This window comes from Caretta caretta, chromosome 1 (assembly GCF_965140235.1).
Source record: "Caretta caretta isolate rCarCar2 chromosome 1, rCarCar1.hap1, whole genome shotgun sequence".
Classification (NCBI taxonomy): Eukaryota; Metazoa; Chordata; order Testudines; family Cheloniidae; genus Caretta; species Caretta caretta.
Window position 1 is genome coordinate 209959610 of NC_134206.1, and position 24728 is coordinate 209984337.

Consider the following 24728-nt stretch of genomic DNA (forward strand, 5'->3'; position numbering starts at 1 on the left):
TCTGCTCCATTTATCCTCACTGGCCTGGTGTAATTATGCGGGGCTAATGCGACCCGCGTGAGGTGGATAAGGCAGCATGGGACCTCCCAATCCCCCAAGTTACATTGCATAGGCTCCTCAGTGCTGGGACACTGTGCTGCTACGTGTCCCCACTCCCCACATGCATAACATCTATAATTGCTTCTAATCACTCCCCTATCCCAGGGGTTAGGGGGTTTAGTCCCAGAGTTCCCCCCACTCAGGCCAATCCCTTCCTTCTGGGGTCCCCACTGGTTTTCAGCCCCCTCCCCCTTTTCCACCTAGCACTCCCCAGTGGTTGGGGTGCCCAACCTTCCAGGCTTGGGGTCGGATGTTTGCTTCAAAAACGGCCTTCCTTGTGAAGTCAAGTCAATTCCCTGCTAGCGGGGGGGATAGCTAAGTGGTTTGAGCATTGGCGTGCTAAACCCAGGGTTGTGAGTTCAATCCTTGAGGGGGCCATTTAGGGATCTGGGGCAAAAATTGGGGATTGGTCTTGCTTTGAGCAGGGGGTTGGACTAGATGATCTCCCGAGGTCCCTTCCAACCCTGATATTATATGATTCTATGACCCTAATAGTAGCAGCTATGGTAGCTGACTTTTTGGAAATAGGACACGTACAATTCCCTGGGCCACTTCCCCACAGCAGCCCCTACTCAATATCTCCTTCACCATTACCTCAGGGCCTCCTTCCTTGGGCCTGATATGGTTTGTACTGCTTAGTTCCTCCGACAGTGCAGCTTCCTCCTATAGCTCCTGACATGCACACCCAACTGACTAACTGGGAGGCTTTTAACTAGTTTCAGCCAGCCCCTGATTGGCTTCAAGTGTCCCAATCAACCTAGCATTCTCCCTGCCTTCTGGAAAGTTCTTAATTGGCCCCAGGTGTCTTAATTGACCTGGAGCAGGTGCCATTTACTTATCCTGGTAACAGGGATTTGTTTAGCCTGGGGCTAATATATCTGTCTCTGACTACTTTTCTATAGACATCTGGCCTTGCCCCGTCACATAATACAGTGGGTAGAATAAAAGTCCACTGAAGGAGTACTTGCAAATGCAAGGACAAGGTAGTTCCAGCGACCGTCCTGGGCGTTAAGAAGGAACTGAGAGGGCTGCAGGTTGACAGGACACTTTATACCAGCATTATGAGAGCATGACTCCAGGAGGCACCAGAGCTGACCTGACGGATATCTCTGAGGGAAAACTTTCTGGCAATGGTACTGGGGGTGAACACATACCTACATTGGAATGGACATGGGCAAGCACTCCAAGAACTACTGTTCCAACTTTGGAAAATAACTTATCTCCGAAGTGGCCAGACATGAAGAGAGGAGCCAAACTAGATAAAAGGCTAAGAGAGCTTAAAAAACACTTTTACAACAGATGTCATTCAGAGAACCATCAGGTCATAGAACCAGGTGACTGTGTTCATGTCAAACTGGATGGAGAAAAAAGCTGGATAAATCCAGCTGTCATAAAGAAAAAGACTTCAGTGCCCAGATCACGTGAATGAAACTGGCAGTGGAGAGTTCAACAGAAACTGCTGACTTCTACAGTTTGTTACTCAGAACAATCCACAGTGCAAACTCTACAGATGGCAGATTCATAGATTCATAGATACTAAGGTCAGAAGGGACCATTATGATCATCTAGTCTGACCTCCTGCACAACGCAGGCCACAGAAGCTCACCCACCCACTCCTGTGAAAAACCTCTCACCTATGTCTGAGCTATTGAAGTCCTCAAATCATGGTTTAAATACTTCAAAGAACAGCGAATCCTCCAGCAAGTGACCCGTGCCCCATGCTACAGAGGTCTGAGCAGAAGAGAGGCTGGAGCAGGACAGAGGCTAAATTGAGGGGTTTCCAGGGGCTTTTATATCCTCTGCCATGTGGAGGGAAACCCATTGTTCTTACTGTGGAAAATTACAGCAACATGATGGAATTTGGAGTCACATGGGCAAGTGACATGTCCATGCATTTCACCTAGTCCACTGGTTCTCAAACTCCCCCCCCCCCCCCCCCCAAGGACCACTTGAAAATTGCTGAGGGTTTCGGTGGACCACTTAATGATCTTTCCAAATGATGACGAAGACAACTCGAGGATTCCAAACCCACCACACCGATTCATTGCAACTAATGGACAGGCAGATGTCCAAGTTGTTACGTTTTCGGGTCATGTAGTAAGAACACCAGTATGATTCGGAGACACTTATCAGACTGATATGTGCCGAACTTCAAAGGCAACATGATAATGTAAATATTGTAAATGGTAGGAAGGTAGAACTTTAAGAGGGAGATGTAATGCAGCAGTTTTCAAACTGTGGGTTGTGACCCCAAAGTGGGTCATGACCCCATTTTAATGGGGTCACCAGGGCTGTCTTAGACTTGCTGGGACCCGGGGGCCGGGGCCAAAGACCCTGAAGCTGAAGCCTGAAGGCCTCAGCCCTGAGCAGCAGGGCTCAGATTACAGGCCCACTGCCTGTGGTTGAAGCCCTTGGGCTTCGGCTTTGGCCCCCCTATCAGGGGCAGCAGGGCTCAGGTGGGCTCAGGCTTCAGTCCCCCCTCCTGGGGTCGTGTAGTAATTTTTGTTGTCAGAAGGCGTTCCGCGGTGCGATGAAGTATGAGAACCCCGGTGTAATGGCATGCAAAGCTGTATTATACTGTTCAGCCACTAGGTGGCACTGTGTGTAACATGCCTTATTTAAGCTGACCTCAGCCATACCTGGCTGTGCGTTAAAGGATCTCATAGTGAATATATCTGGTGTGTATGTCTCTCAGAAGGAGGCTTTATAGCCAGTCTATATCTGGTACAGTCTATATCTGGTACCTGCTAGTAACAACCCTGCAGCCTACTGTGTATAAGTTGTAAATGACAGGTTTCAGAGTAACAAACGTGTTAGTCTGTATTCGCAAAAAGAAAAGGAGTACTTGTGGCACTTCGTCAGATGCATACTGTGGAAAATACAGAAGATATTAACAAACTCCGATGAAGTGAGCTGTAGCTCACGAAAGCTTATGCTTAAATAAATTGGTTAGTCTCTGAGGTGCCACAAGTACTCCTTTTCTTTTAGTAAATGACAGGCACCATCCAATTTGTCAGTTTTACCAACTGGTGTCCACATTCAGCCTTAACTCTGTCGGCTGGGTGCAGAGGTTATTAAGGGGGAGTAGGGAGGCCTGAACACAAGGTCAGATGGGGCAAGATGAGAGGAAAAGACTAAGAAGCCACATGTCTAGCATCCCTTCTGCTTGCAACTCCTTCCCATCTCCACTGTTTGTCTTGCTAATTTGGAGTTTAAGCTTTGTGGAGTAGGGGTCATGTCTCTTCCCCGTTCTGTGGGGTACCTGGCAATTGGATGAATAATAGTGATAGGAAGAGTTGCCCTCTGATAAGTCCTGGGAGCCTGGTGTTGCTGGGGAAATACTGCAGAACTCTCAAAATCTGTTTGTGCTGTCTGCAATGTGGAGCTTGATGGAGTAGAGTGATAGACACAGAGAAGGAAAGAAAAGGAAATCAAGGAGGAACAGAAAGGAAAAGGAGAGAAGAGGCTGAAGCATTTCCTCTTACCAGATTTCAGTGGTAGCCGTGTTAGTCTGTATCAGCAAAAAAACGAGGAGTCCTTGTGGCACCGTAGAGACTAACAAATTTATTTGGGCATAAGCTTTCGTGGGCTAGAACCCACTTCATCAGATGTATGAAGTAAAAGATACAGGAGCAGGTATAAATACATGAAAGGATGGGGGTTGCTTTAGCAAGTGTTAGGTCAGTCTAATGAGAGAAATCAATTAACAGCAGGATACCAAGGGACGAAAAAAAACTTCTGAAGTGGTAAGAGAGTGGCCCATTACAGACAGTTGACAAGAAGGTGTGAGTAACACCTTACCAGAGACTACGCTGCTATCCAGCCCAGTTGGGAAGTGCTGTCTCAAGTCAAGAGGAGCTGACCCAGACATCCCAGGACTTAAGGGAAGGAAACTAGATGACAAAGGGGAGGGGGCAAGCAAACAATTGGTTATGGAGCCTGATTCTCCACTCTCACACTGGTTTTACACCAGTGTAACACCACTTATTTCAGCAATGTTACACTTATGTAACAGAGTGGAGAATTAGTTTAACAATATTTGGAGGTGGAATGGCTCCAAAGGAAAAAACTTGGACCACCTTCCCTGCATCGAGCTGGCTTCTGAAAAAATCTCCCCCAGATTCATTCGGCATTTTCCCTCCCTCTTTCACCAGTTCACTGAAATGCCACAGACAGGTTACAGCAACTGTGGAAATGGATATTGGACTGGGAATGTCTCTGATGAGTTCTGTATCTGTTTACTAGGGCTCTAATCCTGATAGATATTCATTTAATAAAAGGACCAGCTGGTTTTTTCTCCTCAAAATAAACCCTAAACTCAAAATCCTGGATTCTATCAAGAGTACCTCAGAATCTGTATGCACAGGGGATATGGGAGTGGTTAACAGGCCAGCCAGGAGAATGGGCCTTCTTCTCTGTGTGAGCCGAGCCACAAATAAACCCTTTTACACTGCATCGTCTGGAACACGTGGGCAGGTGTTGTGTGGCTGAATCTCCCTGCAGATTAAATATTCTTCACTGAAATGGTTTTCTGGGTTTTCCATTGCTTTGCCTTCCTGGTGGTTTGCTGAAAGGCCTACCTGGGGCGCATGTGATGCTGGCTTGTGCAAGAACTGGATATGGGGGCACACTCATTGTGAATGCTATAGCCTATTTATAAATATAGGAGCAAATATGCCCCATACAGGGTTGTCCCAATGCTAAAAAAACAGGGTTTAATCTTCCCTCAGATAGTCAACTGTACAGCCTTGCTAATGGACACATATATACCACCCCACCACTTGCCTACTGCTGCTTTGCACAGTGGAAGCCCTTGGATGGAAGATGACCGAACTGCTGGTTAATCTTAGTAGTACACAGGGACAGGCACTGCTTTTTCCCCCACAGGTTTTCACCTGGTAGTAATTTGGCCTTAGGTGTTTTATGTTGCCTGTTCCCCTCTAGCCCGTTGAAGCTGGAACACAATTGACATACCACTGACAATTCACTTAAACAAAACACACCTCCCCCATGACAGGAGTGACTTGGCATGAATGGAAGCCCTCCCCTCGCAGTACTCTTAAAATGGCTCCAGCCTCCCTATTGCACGAGAGATGGCAACCGCAGAACTGCACACGACAGGGGAAACCTGTAGGGGAGTACAAGGGGCTGGGCACTGAGAGGGTGAGATGCAGGCGTTGGCGTTCCATGGGTAGGTGCAGAAGGTTGGGTATTGTAGGGATGTGGTGCACTGGGGTAGGCTGCAGGGCTCGGAGGTTCAAGGGGGTGATGTGCCATGGAGATGGTGTGCCGATGGTAGGAAGTAGCATGGTTGGGGCACAAGGAGTGGGGGTGGAAGGGAGGGTGCCCTGGAAGTGGTGGGGGGCTGTGGGAGTGGGGGCAGGGGATGAGTTGCCATAGCGATGGGGTGCTGTGATGTGGAGTGCTGTGGCAAGTGGGACTATGGTATTGGGGGAGTGGATGTGGCATGCAAGGGGGGGCAGTGCTATGGGGCTGTGGTGCACAGTCATGGGGTAGTTGTAGGAGTATGGTGTGGAAGTGGCATGCCATGGGGGTGGTGTGCTGGGGGTTGGGATATCATGGGTATGTGGTGCTGATGTGGAGGGGTGCAGGCTGTTAAGGGAACAAAGGTCTGGGGATTTGGTTACCAAGCAGAGCCATGCAAGTGGGGTGTACAGGGGTGGAGTATCAGGGCAGTGACATACTGAGGTGAGGGGATGGCAAATGGTGGGCTGACATAGAGATGGGCTGTCGTGTCCGTGGGTGGAGTGTATTGGGGGATGGTGCTGGGGAGGTGACGTGCATGTCGCCAGGGTGTCCTGGGACTGGTGCCCAGATACAGGTTGCTACAGGGGAGGGATGACACAGGGCACTGTGGAGGTTGGGTGCTGTAGGGCTAGAGCAAATGGCTGTTGGGTGGATGGGCAGAGCTTTGCTCTGGGGGGTGGGGTTGGATGCAGGGTGGTGGTATGCTGCGAGGGGGAGGAGGGAAGGAGGCTGGCGTGAAATGCCTGGAGCTTGGATATGTGGTGGTGAAGTTCTGCGGGTGTACAGTGCTATCAGTGTAGGGTGCTGGGGGGAGGGGGTGCAGGGTCCTAAGTGGGTTGGATTAACTAGGGGGTGCTGTGGGCATGGGGTCAAATGCCATGTGGTTGTGATGCGCATAGGTGGGGGTGCTTTAGAGTTGGGATGCAGACGGATGGGTCCATGTGGATAAGGTATCTTGAGGCATGGGGGGGGGTACTGAGTTGGGTGTTGGGGTGTGTGTGTGTGTGCCACGAGCTTGAGGCTCAGCAGGGTGAGGTGCTGTAGGAATGTGGTGTGGGGATGGAGTGTTGCTGGAGTGGTGTGCATGGCAGTGTGGTGCAGAGCGGTGGGTTGCTGTCCATGTGGGGTAGTATGGGGGAGGGATGCCAGGGGGTTAAGGTGGAGCGTGATGAGGTATGGGATGCTAGGTTACATTGTTTAATGCTTAAAAATCACCATTTTAAGTGCTAAATGTTACCTGCTTTTATTTTGAAGTGGAATGAAGTAGAATCCAAAATGTGTTCACTGTACTGCAGTGCACAGACTGTGGTTGTGGTTCAAGTGAAATTGTTCTGTATTTCTGCAGAGGGTGTATAGGGAAATTATTCCAATCTGTATCTGTTCCCCACATGCATAACATTTAAATAATAACTAAGAACTGACTTTTCTCCCCATGGAGGACACATCATGGCCAGTTCATCTGCTGTTCCAGCACAGTGTCAGGTCCTAGATAATTTCTTTTCTTTTCAAACATAAACATCAAAATTTAAGACATAACTGTGTAAAATGACAAGCCCAGGCCGCTGTATGCTTGATTGCATCCTGTACAGACTCCAAACTTGGAAATCATTTGTTAACGGTAGCCAAGAGAGGTGGGAACCTTAGTTTTGAAATAGTGGACTTTGAAGAATGTTTAACGCTGGAGAGGAGGTGCCGGGCTACACTGGTTGAGTGGGATGCTACGGCGCCAGGAGGACTGCAAAATGAAAACCAGTCCACCGCTCAGTGCCTCGGCCTCTTGCTAGGAACGGAGGATAAGAACACAGCACATGTCTTTTTTCACTTCAAGACATTCTTTATTTGATATTTTTTATATACAATATTACTTTTCATCTGTAAAAAGTACATATGCAGGGCACCAGGTTGGAGGCTGCCAGAAGGTTCCCAGATCTGAAGGTTGTCTCTTGCCCCTCTGTTATTTCAGAGGAAAAATAATCTGTGAATTTTATGCAAAGTGAGTGCGGCAGAACAACAGTGCAACTTCCACCAAGAGTGACAAGGATTGAAGACAACAGATACTGACTAAACGTGCAGTATTCCCTCTAGCTTGTAGTGGTTCCCAACCTTCTGGGCAACTGTAAAGCAGCTGTAGAAGCCAGTGCTTGTCCTCCCTTATAGAACGGTGCACTCATTAACCAGTAGTAGAGCTCAGGTTGCTCTCAGTATGACAGCCCAATCTGCACTTTGGGTCAGAGTACTGTTTCCCAAACCATGGCATGCGAAGGACTGGTGGAAGGTGGGAGTGCAGTCAGACCATTTGTCCTCCAGAGCATCCGTTTTCATTTCCTTAAAATAAGAAGTCAATCTCTAGGTGTTATGGCTGTGGCGAAAACCTTAGAAACATGGAGTAAGGCCTGGTCTACACTCGGAAATTAGGTCAGTATAACTACATTGCTCGGGTTGTGAAAAATCCACACCCCGAGCGATGCAGTTAATCTGACCTAATCCCTGATGTAGACAGGGCTAGGTTGACAGGAGAATACTGCCGTCGACCCAGCTATCGCCTCTTGGGAAGGTGGAGTAATTACGCTGATGGGAGATAGTGTCTTCACTGATGCGCCAGAGTGGTGCAGCTGTAGTGGCTTATATGTAGACATACCCTAAGTGTAAGTAATGCAGAGATGTCTGCCTGAGTTGGTAGAGAGCACAAAAGAATAGCTCTGAAGTGTGAACTGCCCCATGCATTTCAATGAATGCTAATTCAGATCCCAGTGATGATGCTTTAAATGTCCATATTGTTAACCATTTCACTGCTCACCACAATAGGTGGGGAAGGAGAGGAAATATCCTATGATGAAGCTCTACACCAGCATTTCCAAAAGAGACAAGGGGGAGAAGCATGAAGAACTAGGTAGGAGCCCAGATGGTGTATAAATTAAGATCTGTAGGCTTTAACAACACATGGTGGGGCTCCCGGAAGAGTGTGATTTGTTTCATTTTCCAGCATTCAAAAGTTTGGACAACACTGGTTCAGAGTGTGCATCAAGGAATGAGAAGTAACAGGGGCAGTGCATGGAGGCTTATCATCTTTTAAGGTTTGGAGCAGAGGAACCTAAACACCCTGAGCTGACTTGGGAACCACAGAACTCTCTCTGACTTTCCACTGACTTCAGGTTTGTTCTCTGGATCTCCAGAATAGCTACAATTGTATATACAAAAGTCTTCCGTGAGAGTTTTAAGGAGCATTTTGTGCAGTAAGTGAGCAGCTGGAATGTCCTTTTAGCTTTATTGAGTAAATGGAGCAAAGCCAAGAAGGGAACTGTCAGCTGTGCTGGGCACCCACCACTCCAGCTACGTCACTGGGAATTGCAGATGTTCAGCCCTTCTGAAAATCAGGCCCAAAATGTTAAAAATAATGCCTTTGCTCTTGGTGGATCCCGGCCTACAGAGGCCTGATTGGGATGTGGATTGCACATTCGTACCTTGAGTGCAGGCAAACAGAAAACAGACAGTTTTGGGATCTCCAGGCTGTTTCGCAAAGCCAGTTTGCCACAAGTGTACACTTTGTTTTCCGCTCTTGTTTCTTCCTGTAAGAACACAGAGTGCTGTAGAAATTGCAAACCAAGACAGCAGCCACTTGAATGAAAGCCAGAACTATGTGTTTGTTCGGTTAGAAGATATAGCACAAGACTTGGAGTCAACTAACACTAAAATATCACTCTGTTAAGTATCTATACCTTCAGAAAAGTCTGTAAAACAGCAGCAACAGAATGAAAGTGACAATGTCCTAGTATGCCACATGTACTCAAGAGAAAACAGAGCTTGAGCTCTTGGTTGCAGCTAACTCCATGCTACAGGTCAGTATCCCAGCTCTGAAAAGGGCTGAGAAAAAGCCTACCACCTGAAGTCAGGAAAACAAGATGGATGCTTGAGCATCCATGTCTGGCTATTACGGACATCCTGCTCAGAACTCACGACAGCCAAACTCATTCTGCTCTGGGGACAGCCCAGAATGCTGCAATGCACGAAGGGTACAGCAATTAGTTCACAAAATGTATTACTTTAGAAGGAGGCCGCACATTAAAAGGAGGCAGCACGCTGAGGAAGATGGGCGATTGCATTCTAAACTGGGATATGATAGCAACCAGCAGACGCTGGGATAACTAGATGACAGGAAGCAAATGTTCTTTATTTAGAACCTGTTGCATGATTACACACAGGAGAAATGGCACTACTATACATCTGACTGGGATGTACCTCTTGCCATGAAGCGGCTCAGGACCTAAATTCAAATACTTCTTGTGGCAGTGAATTAACCCCAGTGAGACTTACACAGGCAATTAATTTGAGTGGTGGTTCTGTATTTCAAACCAGTGGGATGGGAAAAGAGTAAACATCAGTGAGATATTTGGTGTTTCTATTTTTGGGACTCCAGAATTCTGTCCTTGACCTTTCTCTGAAGAGACTGGCAGCCATTCCGTGCTTCTACTGGCCAGGAGAAGTATGGGTTGGCTGGGGTAGAGCCTGTTACTAAAGACTCCTGGTTTTTCCTCAGTCCCGCTTCGACACAGAGAGACTTATAAAACTAAGGCAATGAAGTGCAGGTTCAAACTGGAACTGGAAAAACGCAGTTTAAACCACAAAATATTAAAATGGAAAAGCATTAGCTCTTCAATTAGTCATTAATTTCTAATTAGAAAATTACATTTTGTGGCAGTAGTAAAAAGAATCAGTTTATTTTAATTTGAAGTAAACAATTACTTGAATCAGAATTATTTACTATATTCATTACTATGACTTTTTTCAGATTAATTTTTTTACGAGTGCTGCAAATTACAGTAATTGAGTAATTAGTACTAAGATAAAAACTCTTGGCAATTGAGTGTTTTTCAAACTCTCTCTCTTCCTCCGCTTAAACTGAAGTTGCAATCTGGCGACAATCATTTGGATAACATTTGTTACTAGAGTACACCATCAGAATTGCCGTGACAAGGGAATGATTTTTGAATCTTTAAATTAATATCAAAGAGGAGTAAAGGAAATTTAGGATTCTCATCCCGTGAGTCAGTGGTTCTACCATTTTCTCTCTCCATGCACGGTTCTTGGTCTGTGCAGTAAGGCCACAGGCTTATGTGCTTTGAAGAATTGGGGACTAAAAATGGAAAAACTAAACGCTACTTTAGATATACAAAATGGAGCAGATTGCAGCCAGGCCACTCAGGCCAAGATGGGACATTGCATACTGGGGGACACAGTGTTCTGCAGGACACTGATGTGCACCAAAGATGAAGGTGGCTGCTGAGTTCATTCTAGTGCACAGTAGGCTGCACTTTCCTGTCTCCATCCCATCCTGTAGTTCCTGTTCTGGCAATGTTCTCGTTATAGAAAGCTCATTTTCAGGGGCTTAAAACTCAGTTAAAGCATTAAAAAAAAACAAAACCTACCCTAAGCCTCTCTTTAAGCTGACATGAGGGGAATGAAGTACTGAGAGCCCAGGCTCAAATAATTAAAAATGTCACAGAAATCAAAGACAAAGGTGTTTCGTGGCTGGCTGCCTGGTAATAATACTTCCCTCTGCAGTGAACTGACATAGTTACAACAGGACTACTGTAAAGGCAGCATGTTCATCCTGCTGGTGTGAAGAGGGCAGAAGCACCTCAAGATGATCTACATCCAGCCCTTTCTCAGCTCGAGGGACAGTCACCCTGGGAAAAGGATCTTGGGAGCTGTGAAGAAGAAGATTAAAAAAGGAGGTGAGCAGAATCCTTTTTAGCTCTCAAGGTGCTGGGGCAGGGGTGAGAGATGATTTGCTTTTGAAGATTGAGTTTCTTTAAATAAATATAGCCCACAATGGGGTACTTTGCCCTTTTGTTGTATTTTCAGAAAACAAAATGGAGACGCCTCCAGATTTCAAAGATGTTGGAAATTTGGCGCTGAGGTATGTGGAAATACATGACTTACATGTAATACCCTGTTCTACCCACTGAGGCATGGTAGGCAGATCCAAAGGCCAATAGCATGAATCTTGTATATGCTTTTAATAGAATAAGCCATCTTCTATAAGGTTGTTTTATTGCCAGCTGACTGGAAAGGAAAGGCTTAAAATACGTAACCAACAATCTGATTGCAGCCTATGCATACAATATTGATTTAAGACACTTCTCTAGTAAGCTGTCAGCGAGAAAGGATGCATGGTACAGAGCTGCCCACTTAAGCAGAAAAATTGTAAGAAAGGAAATGTTTAGAAATTAAAGCAGCAAGTGAAACTCACTTTAAACAAACCCTACTGATGTTAACAGGAGTTATTTCTGAATGTACAGAATTCTAATCTACAGATGAGAAGAGAGTCTCAGTAATGGTAGACAAGAGTCAGGACACCTATGCTGTAAGTGAAGACTGAAGTGCACTACCCCCTTAACTCATGCTGTTGGGCCTAAACTCAGAATAGTGGGGTTGCTTCAGCCAGCAATGTCTAGAGGAAATCATAGAAGTGTAGCACTGGAAGGGACCTTGAGAGGTCATCTAGTCCAGTCCCCTGCACTCAGGGCAGGACTATGTAATAACTAGACCAAATGTATACAGGTAACACAGCCTTACTCACTAGAGCTTTGTGGTATATAAAATCTTGTATACACCAATGTCTCGTCTTCCATTGGTGTGTAATAGATTTTACCATGTTTCCAAAGAGAATCTCATGTTGGCTTTGCATTGGGGTAATTTATGGCCCAGATAAAACTTAATAAACCAAATCTGAGGCAGTTTTGGTCTCTTGCCATACACCTCAAAAAAACAAGGCAAGGCTTCAGATTTACAAAGCAGGATTTGTAAACATTGTCCAAATAATAAAAGTGAGAGTGAAGGAAAACCACTGGTTGCATGGACAAATGTAATGCAACGATACAAACTACTGTGTCTCACCTAAAGGGAACTGTGTCCCAGTGAATGTGATGCAGTCTGCCACATAAACCGGGATGGGCAATTTCTGTTGTTGTTATCTTTGTGGAAGTGGTAGAAAAGGCCTGATATAAGGGATTGTAGCCTTTCCATATGACAGGATTGGTGATCAAGGGAAACAGGACACTTAGCAGTGACTTCCGTGCTCTGTGTCCATATCTTGTGTGGGGAACTAACAGCACAGTGCTGCCAATACATTACAAAAACAAATGCTTGGTAACTGTTCTCTGGGTGTGATTGTGCTTCACAGGTCTTTGGACTTTGTTATGAAGGGGGTAAATGAACAGGAGGCAAAGGTCTGAGAGGCACTGGGAATGGCTGCCAGTCTCGGCAAACTGATGCAGATTAGAAAATTCAGACAGGTACAGAAAAAATTTCAAATCCTGGTGCTGCTGGTGCAGTTACGTTGCTTTTTTGTTGTTGCTTTGCTCATGCCATCATCAAAAAAGAAAGAAAGAAAAAAATGTCTTAGTCTCTGGAATACACCCCATCTGAGTAGGAGACAAGTGTGCAGTTTCTTGCAAAGGCCAGCAGCAGCAAACTCCAGCCCCTGGCAAGGAAGTCTATTGTTCCTTTGGCTGCTGGACTCTATATCTAATAACAGGCTCCACTCTGTTGTTTGGGTTCAAAGCACACAAGGTCTCTGCCCTGCAAATGCCCCAGTAGTGTGTTTTGGTCATGTATAAAAAGGAATTATTTCAGTGTTTACTTATCTACAGGTTGAAGAGCTTTGGGGGCAGAGGTTGTTTCTCATCCTGCGTCTTGACTCAGATTAACCAAATGTCTGTCTCCTCTCCAGCCTAAAGTCTCAAGTGGTCCATGTAAACAAAACACAGCTGAGTGCAGTCTCTCCTCCTCTTCCTGGAGCTATTTTTATCGATAAGCAGGATTTCCTGAAAGTGTGGTGTTGGCTAAATGTAAAACAGGCAAGGGATGAGCTTCTGTATTAAAAACCCAGTTGTCTAAAGGCAGGAGGTCATCATTGGAGAAAAGCAGATACAAATACCTGGACATCAAAAGAGAAAAACAGGGGTTTAAGGATGGCAAAAGCACAAGCTGTGGAGCCTGATACTGGCCCTAGGCTGGCCTGTGCCTGCACCCTCAACAGCCAGCTGCCCCAGACTCTTCCCCGCACCAGCTACTCAAACACCTACCTATCCCTCAGCACCCACCTGCCCCCAGGAATCCCCATGCCTCAAGAGCTCCATGTATCAGCAGCTCATGAATTCTATCCCCCTGGAGCCCCAGCAGCCCTCTATCCATCTACCCAGTTAAAGTCTTCCACCCAGCTATGTCCCCAGACATCCTTGAGCATCTACCCAGCCAGAGATAAAAATGTTTTGTGCATCTTCATGTCTTACTGTCATCAGTGCTCAGGGCAGGCTGTGTTCACTGTAAGCTTACATTTATCAGTATATGCAAACTATATGCACATATGCAATATATGCCATTACAGAATTTGTATGAACTGTCACATGAAGTGGCACAAAACTTGGCAGCTATGAAAACTCATCACTGCCCAGTTTTTATATTCACAGACTAATTACAAACCGCAGCCATTGAGAAGACCCTATCACACTGTTTGGGAGTTTATGCCTCACCTTTAGGTACAGAAGAATGAAACAGAGCTCTCACAAGTTATACTTTCAGGTTTTAGCAGCAAGAGACATATCTGAGAAGTAACTAAAATTAATATTTAATATATTGAAAGCTGGAGCTATTGAGGGGAAAATCTGCATACCCTACCAGAGATCACTTAGGAGCTGGTGAGGCAAGGTGCTCAGCCCAGGAGGATGTGCATATTTCTTTGAGGAGGATAGATCTACGGGTGCCACACAGCAAGGAAAGATTCCGACCATTCTCTCCTTTTGCTAACTCGGTTTTGCTGCCCCTCTCTCTAAATTGCCATATTGTCCCGTTTCCCCAGATCATCTCCAGAACAGAGAGAGAGAATCAGCCTGTTGTGTGTGTTTTCTTCCTCATCGTTAATTTTATTTTACTGATTCATATACACTCATTTTCTTGATTCTAAGGGCATTTCTATACAGCAAATGAAGGTGTCATTTAACATAGGTAGGCATATCTGCACTACCTTTAATCTAGCTAACAAGGGTAACAATAGCAGTAAAGATATAGCTGCACAGGCTCTGAATGGGCTAGCCTCCCCAATACAAGCCTACAAGGGACCTCCGTATGTCCTCGGCTTGCCTACCTGCACTGCAAATCACACCTTCATTTGCTGTACACACATACCCTAAGAGCGCAAGTCCCCTGAGGAGAGGCAGCAGCTTCAATTAGATCCAACTGGAGGAGTAGTGGCTCCTAGGAAACTGATTTCATGTGACCCATTTTCCTATGAAGCCAGAGCAGAGGACTAGAGCTGAGCCTTTGGGAGCTGTGTAGAGACAGGTCTGGGCAGAGTGTGGTACAACCTCTGAGGTCAGCTCCAAATGGAAACATCCTCTAGTCTCTGGGGAACTAGAAATACTTTGAGGCAGTAACATTCTCTTTTTCTTTATTAATAAATAGTTAGTCATTTTAGCTTATTCACTTCCCAAAAAAGTTTGCTAAATGTGGAGTTATTATTTAACATTTATATTGTAGTAGCAACCAGGTGAGCCCCCCATTTTTCTAGCAGCTGTACAAACATATAGAAAACTACAGTGTCCCACCCCTAAGAGTTTACAGCCCAACAGACAACACACAACAGTGTATGAGACAAGTAGGTCAGGGTGAGATGGGGGAGATAGGATAACACAAATAACAGAATGTGTGGAATTCTTAGGCAATCAGGAGCAGCAATCATAATGCCACCTGCCCATTACCATGGGGGAACTTTATCCAGGGAAGCAGTGACTCTGAAAAAGACCTGGGGGGTCATGGTAGATAATCTGTTGAAAATGAGCTCCCAGTGAGATGCTGTGGCCAAAAGAGAAAGTTAAGGGGGTGACGTGTACCTACATGGTGATCAGAAATTTGACAATAGATGGCTTTTCAATCTAGCTGACAAAGATATAACAAGATCCAATGGCTGGAAGTTGAAGCTAGACAAACTTAGGCTAGAAATAAGAAGCACATTTTTACCAATGAGGGTAATTAACCACTGGAACAACTTACTAAGAATTCGCCATCGGAAATCTTTAAATCAAGACCGGATGTTTTTCTAACAGCTCTGCTCTAGTTCAATCTGGAATTAATTAAGGGAAGTTCTATGGCCTGTGTTATACAGAAGGTCAAACCAGATGATCACAATGGTTCCTTCTGGCCTTGGAATCTATTAATCAGATTGTATTTTACTGTGTCCATTATGGAAGAGATGATTTCTGAGGAGGGACTTGGAGGAGGGTCAGATGGCGGCTTCATGGATTTTGACTGGGAACTTTTCCACATGTTAGGTGTAACATGGGAGAAAACACGGAATTGTTTGTCTGAGATATGGGGAACTGGGCTATCAAGGGTAGCATCAATGATAAAGGCAAGAGTCAACCTTACTGTAAGATAAAAGGTTGGCTAGGCAGGGCAGACCTAGGTTGAGAAGGGCTTTGTTAGAATGCAACAAGAAGTTTGGAGTCTGATTGTAGTGGAAAAGGGTCAGCCAGAGGAAGGGGTGACAATCAGAGTGATGAGCCAGAAAGATTATTTTAGCAACAGCATTTGAGGGGATTTGAGGGGAGTGAAGCTACAGACATTAAGGGTAAGGGAGGAGGAGATTGCAGTAGTTGAGATGTGAGATGATCTGACCTTGGACAAGAGTTTGGGCAGCATGGACACAGAAGAGAGGTTGGCTTTTAAAGATGTTGTGCAGGAGGAAGTGGCTAGATTTAGACATAGTTTGGCCATATGGACCAAAGGAAAGGGTTGAGTTAAAAGGTGATACCAAGGCTGAATGACAGGGAGAATGGCGGTACTGTCCAATTCACAGAGAAAGGTTGGGGAGAGCTGTGGAGTGAGGAGAAGAGCAAGGGGAGGAGATGGAAAGAAGAGGGCACAAAAGGAAAAAGAAAATGTATAGAAGAGGGTAGGCTGGAGCCATAAGAGAGAAGTGAGTGGTCATGATAAGTAATCAGTTACGTACAACAAGCAGTTACATTGTGAGTAAATGAAACAAGAAATGAGACCGATGATGATTCAGTTCTGGAATCCAGAATCTGGATAAATCCAGCAGAGAAAAGCAATGGAGGAAGGATTCAATATGTAAATAATCAGTCAGTGACATGGACAGTCAAATAGGGAGCAGTCAGTAGAACCCAGCATAGAGAGTGCTTGAGCCGCCCAGTGAGTACCGCTGAGGGAAAATGTTTCTGACAGCCATGCGCTGGGTGCACAGACTTCAAGAGTGGAATGGACATGTGAAATCACTCGAAGAACAATTAGTTTTTGAAACCAAATATTTAGGATTAATAGTCATTTTGCCATTATTTTTCATAACAGAAAGTTTGTGATTTTTTTCTTCAGCCTTTCCTGACAAAGAAGATGTCTCCATCTCCCATTTTTCTTGACAGGAATGGTTGAAAAAGCACTAATAAATTTTTCAGGACATTTTCAAGATTTTTTAAACCTCAAAGGTTTAAAAAATGTCAACATTTCATTAAAATGTTTTGGTAATCAAAAAATTCCAACCAGCTCTAAAGCTGTTTGAAAACCCAAAATGTTTTACCAAACATTTTGTGTTAATTTTTCATTGAAAATTGAAGTTGACAAAAACTTTTGACAAAAATTCAATATTTAAGAAAATTCTACCAGCTCTAGTTCTTAATAAAAGTGAGACCAAAGGGCTGCACACACTTAAGGTGTCCTTTTCCAAAATGCCTACTGCCTCCAATTGTTACCAACAGGCGTGAAGCCAACCTGTCTGGACGGAAGATTATGGTCCCTTATTGGGAGGTTGAGAGGAGCATTGTGAGGAGCAGATACACTGAGAAAGTGGACATTCTTTTTAAGGGCAGTGTGTGGCCTCGATCTCACTGAGAACAACAGGTGTGGCAGCCATTTTTAGAGCTCTCTGTGGAATTCTATGGAGTAGAACATTATTCTTCAACCTCTGCTGAAGGAGAAATTTCAGTCATAAAGAATAATGGCAAATAATGTCCATTAATCCTAAACATTTTTCAGTGGAGCCTATGCACAAGATTTCAGTGAGTTTTAACGACATAGGAAATTTGAAGACTCTATACTGTTCGTTTAAGACCAAACCAATCAAACCAATTAATAGATTTAATTTTAAATTCTCTGAATATTCATTCTGTACTTAACAAGATGACACTGTATTTTTCATATATATATAAAAGATGCTTTAAGTGCAAAACTCAGCTCAGTCTTAACTATGGAGTGTTAGCAAAGCCTCCATAATACGTTGTTATCTCTATATAGATTCCTATCATGGCATCCACCATGGCAGTATCTCAGTACCATTGGTGTGTTCTAGTACAGTAGTTGCTAGGTTCTTACTTGGGGAAAAAAGGTGGAAGAAGATCCATTACTTGGGACACTTAAAACCAGACTGGATGAAATACTGGAGAACAGACTGCATTACCCTCTGGAAGATGGACTAGATGTGCCCTAGTAGAACCACTTCTAGTTAACAAATTTGACTAAACAAAAATATTTAAAGATCTCTAAAATTTGAAAACATGCTGAGTCTGGCTTCCAATTAAAAGTCATCCCCACTAAACAAACATTCTGCAGACAAAATACAGAAAAAATACCCAATAACTTTGTGGTGGATTTTTGTACCATGCCATATTTTCCCATTCACAGTCCCCCCAGCTTGGGCATTGCAACATGTAGGCAGAGTAGATTCTGCAAGATCAGTGCCTTGGGACTTGGTCATGTAAAACATATTGATTCACTGCAGCTAAAATTAAATGATCGCCCAATGAATGGAATTTATTTAGAGGTGATAACCTCTCCTTTTCCCTGGCAGTTTGTGTTCTGACTAGAGATACAAGAAATCAAACTGAGGTCTTAAGAATAATAAGGTCACACTTCTGTTATTGGGGGATTTTTGCTATGGTTTCTCTGGACTGGAATGGGGAAACCAGGGGACTCCAAAATAAAAACAAAAAAGAGGAAAACACCCTGTGACAATCTGGAAATTGAAGTGTTAATACAATCTATTCTTTTAGGCACTGGGTAATCGTATAGTACCTGGCAGTGCCCCAGGCTATTTTATGGGAATATGCATAAAGAGAAATGTGCTTACTTCAGAGTTTCAGCAAGGAAAAAGCTCTGTTGTACATCGTCATATGCAGGAGATGAGGAATAGACATCCTTGACCCCCGAAAATCCACCACTGACTCGGCAGTACTTGTCAATAGCCTGTAGAGAGGAAGTAAGAACAGAAGAGGCATACTTTACTTGCACTTTAATATTTGAAAAGATACAACAAAGCAAGGATTGACCAATACTGACCAGAGAATACAGTAACATACTCTGCTAATGGTATTGAGAATTACAGCTGAAATAATGGGGAAGGACAGTCATATCACTGGACTTTGTAGATAGGAGAGCTGGAAGAGTTTTAGAAACTTTGAGGTAGTTTGTCATGGGCTCCTGCAGCAGGTTATTAAGAGGGGGCAGAAGGGATTGTACGTATCACTGGGGGCTGTCTGCTGACCCATACAGCCTCCTCCATCTCTCTTTGGACTCCTGTGTGAGCTCTTCCTTTTCTACTTAAACTGAATTTTGAACTCAGCTGCACTGATCTCAGCTGTCCCAGCAGGGCTCCTGGCCTTTGAAATGGTGCAATCCAAGACCCTGAGCACACAAATACAAAGAGGAATCATAGAATCACAGAAAATTAGGGTTGGAAGAGACCTCAGGAGGTCATCTAGTCCAACCCCCTTCTCAAAGCAGGAGCAACCCCAACTAAATCATCCCAGCCAGGATTTTGTGGGAGTGGGGTTGGTGGATCCCAAGTCCTCAAACCCTTGCATGTCATCCAAACTTGTCCACAGGTCAGCACCTAGCTCTCTCTACTTACTGCTGCAAAAAGCACAAAGGAAGAAAGGAGTGAAAAGAACACATTAGCTGTTCAAAGCACCCCTTGTATGAGCCTTGTTATTCTACTCACATCCTCATACTTCCGGCACATGGGAATGTCAGCCATTAAAATCAGCCCCACAGAAATTACTCTGCAATGATTCACAGATTAGTTGAGCTTCCCTGCTGACTTGGTGGTGCCTCCCAGCAGACATGAGCTCTTTGAATAGGCTCACGCAGGGAAGGAGATGGCACAAAGATCAGAGAAAGTGTTTGGCTTCAGTTGCCTGTCATTATCAAACTACAGAACACAGCTACCTGGAGTTCAGTTATCTGAGATTTGGCCCATTAATCTGTATGAGTCTTTTCTCTACAGGTGATTGTAGGCCCGGTTTTCTGCTAATTCTAATTTCTGTTTGTTGTGCTCAACAGAAGCTGAGAGGAGTCGAAGCAGGGGAACAAATGCAGTGTAGAAACAGATGTCTCTATACACAAAGAAAATGAATTCAGACTAAATGAGCTACTCACAATCTATGCCTGAACCTTGGAGGGCTGGAAACAAAAGAGATTCTCCACTGGAAATGTGTGTTTGTGACTATCTGCAGATGCAATCAGGAAAACTAGAAGGGGAAGTTATATGGTTTCCCCTAAAACTGTAGGACTGTAGGTTAAAATTGTCCATATCTATGACTACAAAATCCAGCAGTATCAGTCAAATAGAGGAATAAGTGTCATATAAAAGTCTAGGACTATTATAAAGAAACTTTAATTCATTCTGACTCTTAAAAATGAGGGTAGATGAGAGGGTGAGGAAGGGGAACACCAGGTCTCAGCATCACTGGCCTGTCTTTAAAATAGTCGCCTGGCCACAAAGCATGCTAGTGTCTGTACGTTCTTCAGGAAGCAGCTCTATTCAAGATGACAGCAGCCACTGAAGACTTTTGGAGGCTGGACTGGGTTATGCTGGCTCTTTCTGACAGATTTTAATTTCCAACAGTTATTAAAAATGCTGATAGCAACATAAATACTACAAGTTAAAAACAATACTTCGCTTTTACGAAGTATGTTACAAACATTAGCTACTTAATTCACACAGGACCACGATGAGCTGGCATTAAATGGCAAAAAAAATCATTATTGCAGAGATAAGGTTGCCCCGTGATAGTTTGTGACTTTCCAGACAGTCAAGTTCAGCAAAATTCAGACTTCTGAAAATGAGGTAATACATAGTTAAGGTAAATGCCTACACAAACTTAACTCTGCCTCCTGCAAGTGGACAATAGCCACTGAGAATTATCTGCATGCACTCAGCTGCATTCCTTGTTAGGTGTAGCTGTACTGAATGGCTGGGGCAACTTGAAAGAGCAGTTATTGTGATATGAGATCTGGGAATTAATTAGAGGAGCATTACAGAGCTGTGACGGTGATAGAAAGAGATCTGGGCCTGAGTCTCCTCATGTGTTATTAAAGGAAGGATGTACATGTGTACCTTGAGGTTCCAGTCGGCATCACTTCAATACCCAATTGTGTAGGTTGTATCAGACTGCGCAACAAAATGGCAGATGAAATTCAATGTTGATAAATGCAAAGTAATGCACATTGGGAAACAATCCCAATTATACATACAAAATGAGGGGGTATAAATTAGTTGTTAACACTCAAGAAAGAGATCTTGGAGTTACTGTGGATAGTTTCCCTGAAAACATCTGCTCAGTGTGCAGCGAAAGTCAAAAAAGCAAACAGAATGTTAGGAACCATTAGGAAAGGGATAGATAATAAGACAGAAAATATCATGTTGCCTCTATATAAATCCATGGTACGTTCACATCTTGAATACTGCGTGTGCAGTTCTGGTTATCCCATCTCAAAAAAATACACTAGAATTGGAAAAAGTAGAGAAAAGGGCAACAAAAATGATGAGGGGTATGTAACAGCTTCGGTATGAGGAGAGATTAATAAAACTGGGACTTTTCAGCTTGGAAAAGAGGTGACTAAGGGGGGGATATGATAGAGGTCTACAAAATCATGAATCATGGGGAGAATGTGAATAGGGAAGTGTTATTTACCCCTTTACATAACACACGAACCAGAGGTGACCCAATAAAATTAATAGGCAGCAGGTTTAAAACTAAGACAAGGAAGTACTGCTTCACACAACACACAGTTAACCCATGGTACTTATTGCCAGAGGATGTTGTGAAGGTCAAAAGTAGAACCAGGTTAAAAAAAGAATGAGGTAAGTTCCTGGGTGCCCCTAAACCTCTGAATGTTAGAAGCTGGGCCTGGACGACAGGGGATGGATCACCTGATGATTGCCCTGTGCTATTTACTACCTCTGAAGCATCTGGCACCAGCCACTGTCAGAAGACAGGATTCGGGGCTAGATAAACCATTGGTCTGTCCTACTATGGCCGGACTTATGTTCAGTAGCAGGGCACTGTAGTGGTCTTGTCATGGGTACTGTAAGCAGTGAGGTGAGATGTAAAAGGATACGATGACATTAAATTTTAAAAAGTGAGGTATTCTGTTGGGGGAGTAGGCTCAGTGTTTGAACGCAGGGCAAATGCAGGCAGTGCCTGTCCATTACAGTGAAAAGGCAGAGCGTGAGTGTTATGGCGGTTGCTCAAAAAGGGCAGTTTTAAGGTTGTGTGGGTATTTAACTTAACTTTAACTTAACTCGTTTCCTGTTTTTCAGAAGTTTGACCTTTGCTGAACTCACCATTCTGCAAGGGCACAAGCTATCACCAGGCAACCTTAACTCTGCATTAACAAAGATTACCATTTAATTTCTTAGGTTTTTTAAAATTGAAAAAGAAATGTTAGTTGGTAGGAGTTAGTGGTCATTTAGACAGGTGTAGTTCTCACCTAGGTTTGCAGTTGATCTGCTACTGCAGCTAGGTACTAATCAAAAGACCTCGTTTTTATATAGTGCTTTTCATCAGTAGATCTCAAAGAACTTCACAACATTATCCCCACTTTTCATATGGGAAGCCGAGGCACAGAGCGATGAAGTGACCTGCCAAGGTCACCCAGCAGGCCAATGGCAGAGCTAGGAATAGTCTCAGTTCACTAGTCTTTCCATTAGGCCACACAGTTACTACGTGATTCCATTTTGCTATAGTGTAATACGGATAATGGCCATACTTTGAAATGTTTGCAATGTGTAGTTGCTAAAAGGACCAATGAGAGAAATCTCGATGATCTGTGTTCTAAAACCTTGACTATTTTATTATATAGAAAAGGTGGGGGAGGTAATATCTTTTATGGGACCAACTTCTGTTGGTGAGAGAGACAAGACTTTGAGTTTACAGGTTTGGTTGGTATGCGGGTTTTTGAACCCAGATTTTCTGGGTCCAATGCCATTCTCACAGATTGTTCTAAGAGGTGGAGCTTGAGCTTCACATCCCACAATTTTCTGGTTTTAGTGGAGAAGAAAAGCACCTGCTTGGAAAGTGTGGTTCATCCAGGCAGAAAAGGCACCTGCTGTGCCCATCTGTAAGCAGGATTAGTTTGCATGATGGGTAGGGACTGAAGCCCACTGATTTTGAGTCTGCCATCTTATGATCCTGTATGTGGGGGGTGGGGTCTGTTTAGAGGGTGGAAGTTGTTCAGGGAGGTCTGACTGAAGGATTTCAATATGGACAAAGATTATTGAGTCCAAAAGGTTGAAGGTAAAGGGATGAAGATTGGTCTGAAGAATTTCAGAAGTTTAGATTAAGATAGACCATGATAGAGTTGCTAGGACACTGCTAGGACAATGCATGTGCACCGACAGTGGGATCCACACTGACATATTTGAAGAGCATGTGAAGAAGCTGCCCTGAAAACTGGGGGAAGAGCTCAAGGAAGAGCTTGGTATCCTCTCACACAGAGAGGCACAGGAAAACACTGTGGGCTAAAACCTCCAAAGCTTGTCTCAGAGAAACCCTTACTGGGCCTGGGATTCTACTGATTAGAATAGGGCCTGGGTGTCATGGCTACTGGGCTCTACTGCCAACTCTGCCTCTCACTTGTTGTGTAACCTTGAGCAGATCACCTATCTATGCATCCATTTCTCCATTTGTTATACAGGAAAAATAATAGTAATCGCCACCACCAACACCACCAATCTATTTTACAGGGGCTGGTGATGACTAATAAATTATTGTTTGGAAATTGTTTGGGGTGAAAAGAGCTACAGAAGAACAAAGCAGAATAATTATATTGACTGAGCCAATCAGCAATTACCTGTGCTGCTTCCCAGCCCCACTGCCTGTACTTGGGATCATGTGTAAATCTCCACATATACCAATAGGTCTCGATCACCTCTGGTCTTAGAATGTAATATTTTTCATTCTGCCGCACTGCCACTGCCTCTAGGCCACCATCAAATTTGAACGCTTCAGGACCCAGCTTTAATGCTGCAGAGAGAAAAGAGAACAGGAATACTTTATTCCTTTCCAGTCTTTGGGGGAGGGAGTTATACAAAGCAAGCAAATAAATCAGAAACAAAATCTAGCTTTTCTTTGAACAGTCTCATAAATATTTCCTATTGTCAAGGCTTCTGATATTTCTAATGAATAATGTGTTCGATCCCTGTGTTAAATCTACCTATCTTGACAGGAGAATAGTAGTCCCCTTAGAAACTAATAAAACACTAAGAATATAAGCATTTTAACACATTCAGTTATAAGGTAAAATTAAAGTGAGACAGATTGGTTCTTGCTATACATGAGAAAAATGGTCAGGAACATTTTTAACATTCTATTGATTTAATATGGCAGGATGGGAAAAGGCCTTAGAAGGTGAATTAGGAATCATCATCGCAGATAGTCTGTATTTCCATCTAGGCCAGTGGTGGGCAACCTGCAGCCCATGGGTCGCATGCAGCCCAGCAGGGTAAGCTGATTGCGGGCCATGAGACATTTTGCTGACATTGACCGTCCATAGGCACAGCCCCCCACAACTCCCAGTGGCCGCGGTTCGCCGTCAGACCATCCCTAGACCATCATTCTCCACCACTGATCTAGGATCTCTGGCAGTGCATTTAGGCCATTGAAGCTGAGGTGCTTTACAGATCAACTTATTTCCAAGGGTTTATAACAAGGCAGTAAATATTCTGTTATATTTCAAAATCTATGAACCTCAGGGGTGCACAATCTTTGCCATAAAGGAGGCCATAATGGCATCTTGCCAGGATTTGGAGGGCTGTGTTTCTTCAAAATAGAGTTGCCTGCTGAAGTGCTACCTTTCACACCAAGATGCAGCTACTGGAGACAACAGACCTCAGGATGCCACACTGCACCTTGATCCAAATGGCAGAGCAGCAGGCTACATGACAGAATGCCCTGCTGTGCATGTGACCTGTGGGCTACACTCTGTCTGCATCTGATGTGTAGGTAGGTTTTGCCAGAAAAGAATACAATATTTTTACATGTGCAGCAGACAAAATACAACTCAAACTTACT

At 44.1% G+C, this 24728-nt stretch overlaps 1 protein-coding gene across 1 annotated transcript in view; it reads right to left on the reverse strand.

Moving 5' to 3' along the window:
* Nucleotides 1-7180: 7180 nt before the first annotated feature.
* MAN1A2 (mannosidase alpha class 1A member 2) overlaps nucleotides 7181-24728 on the reverse strand; it is a 312951-nt gene continuing 295403 nt past the window's right edge. Inside the window, exons 11-13 of the mRNA XM_048819895.2 lie at nucleotides 23509-23681; nucleotides 18503-18618; nucleotides 7181-13306 (exon numbers count right to left, since the gene is read on the reverse strand). Coding sequence (XP_048675852.1) covers nucleotides 13174-13306; nucleotides 18503-18618; nucleotides 23509-23681 — 422 coding nt within the window. The 3' untranslated portion in view covers nucleotides 7181-13173. The remainder of the gene's footprint in view (nucleotides 13307-18502; nucleotides 18619-23508; nucleotides 23682-24728) is intronic.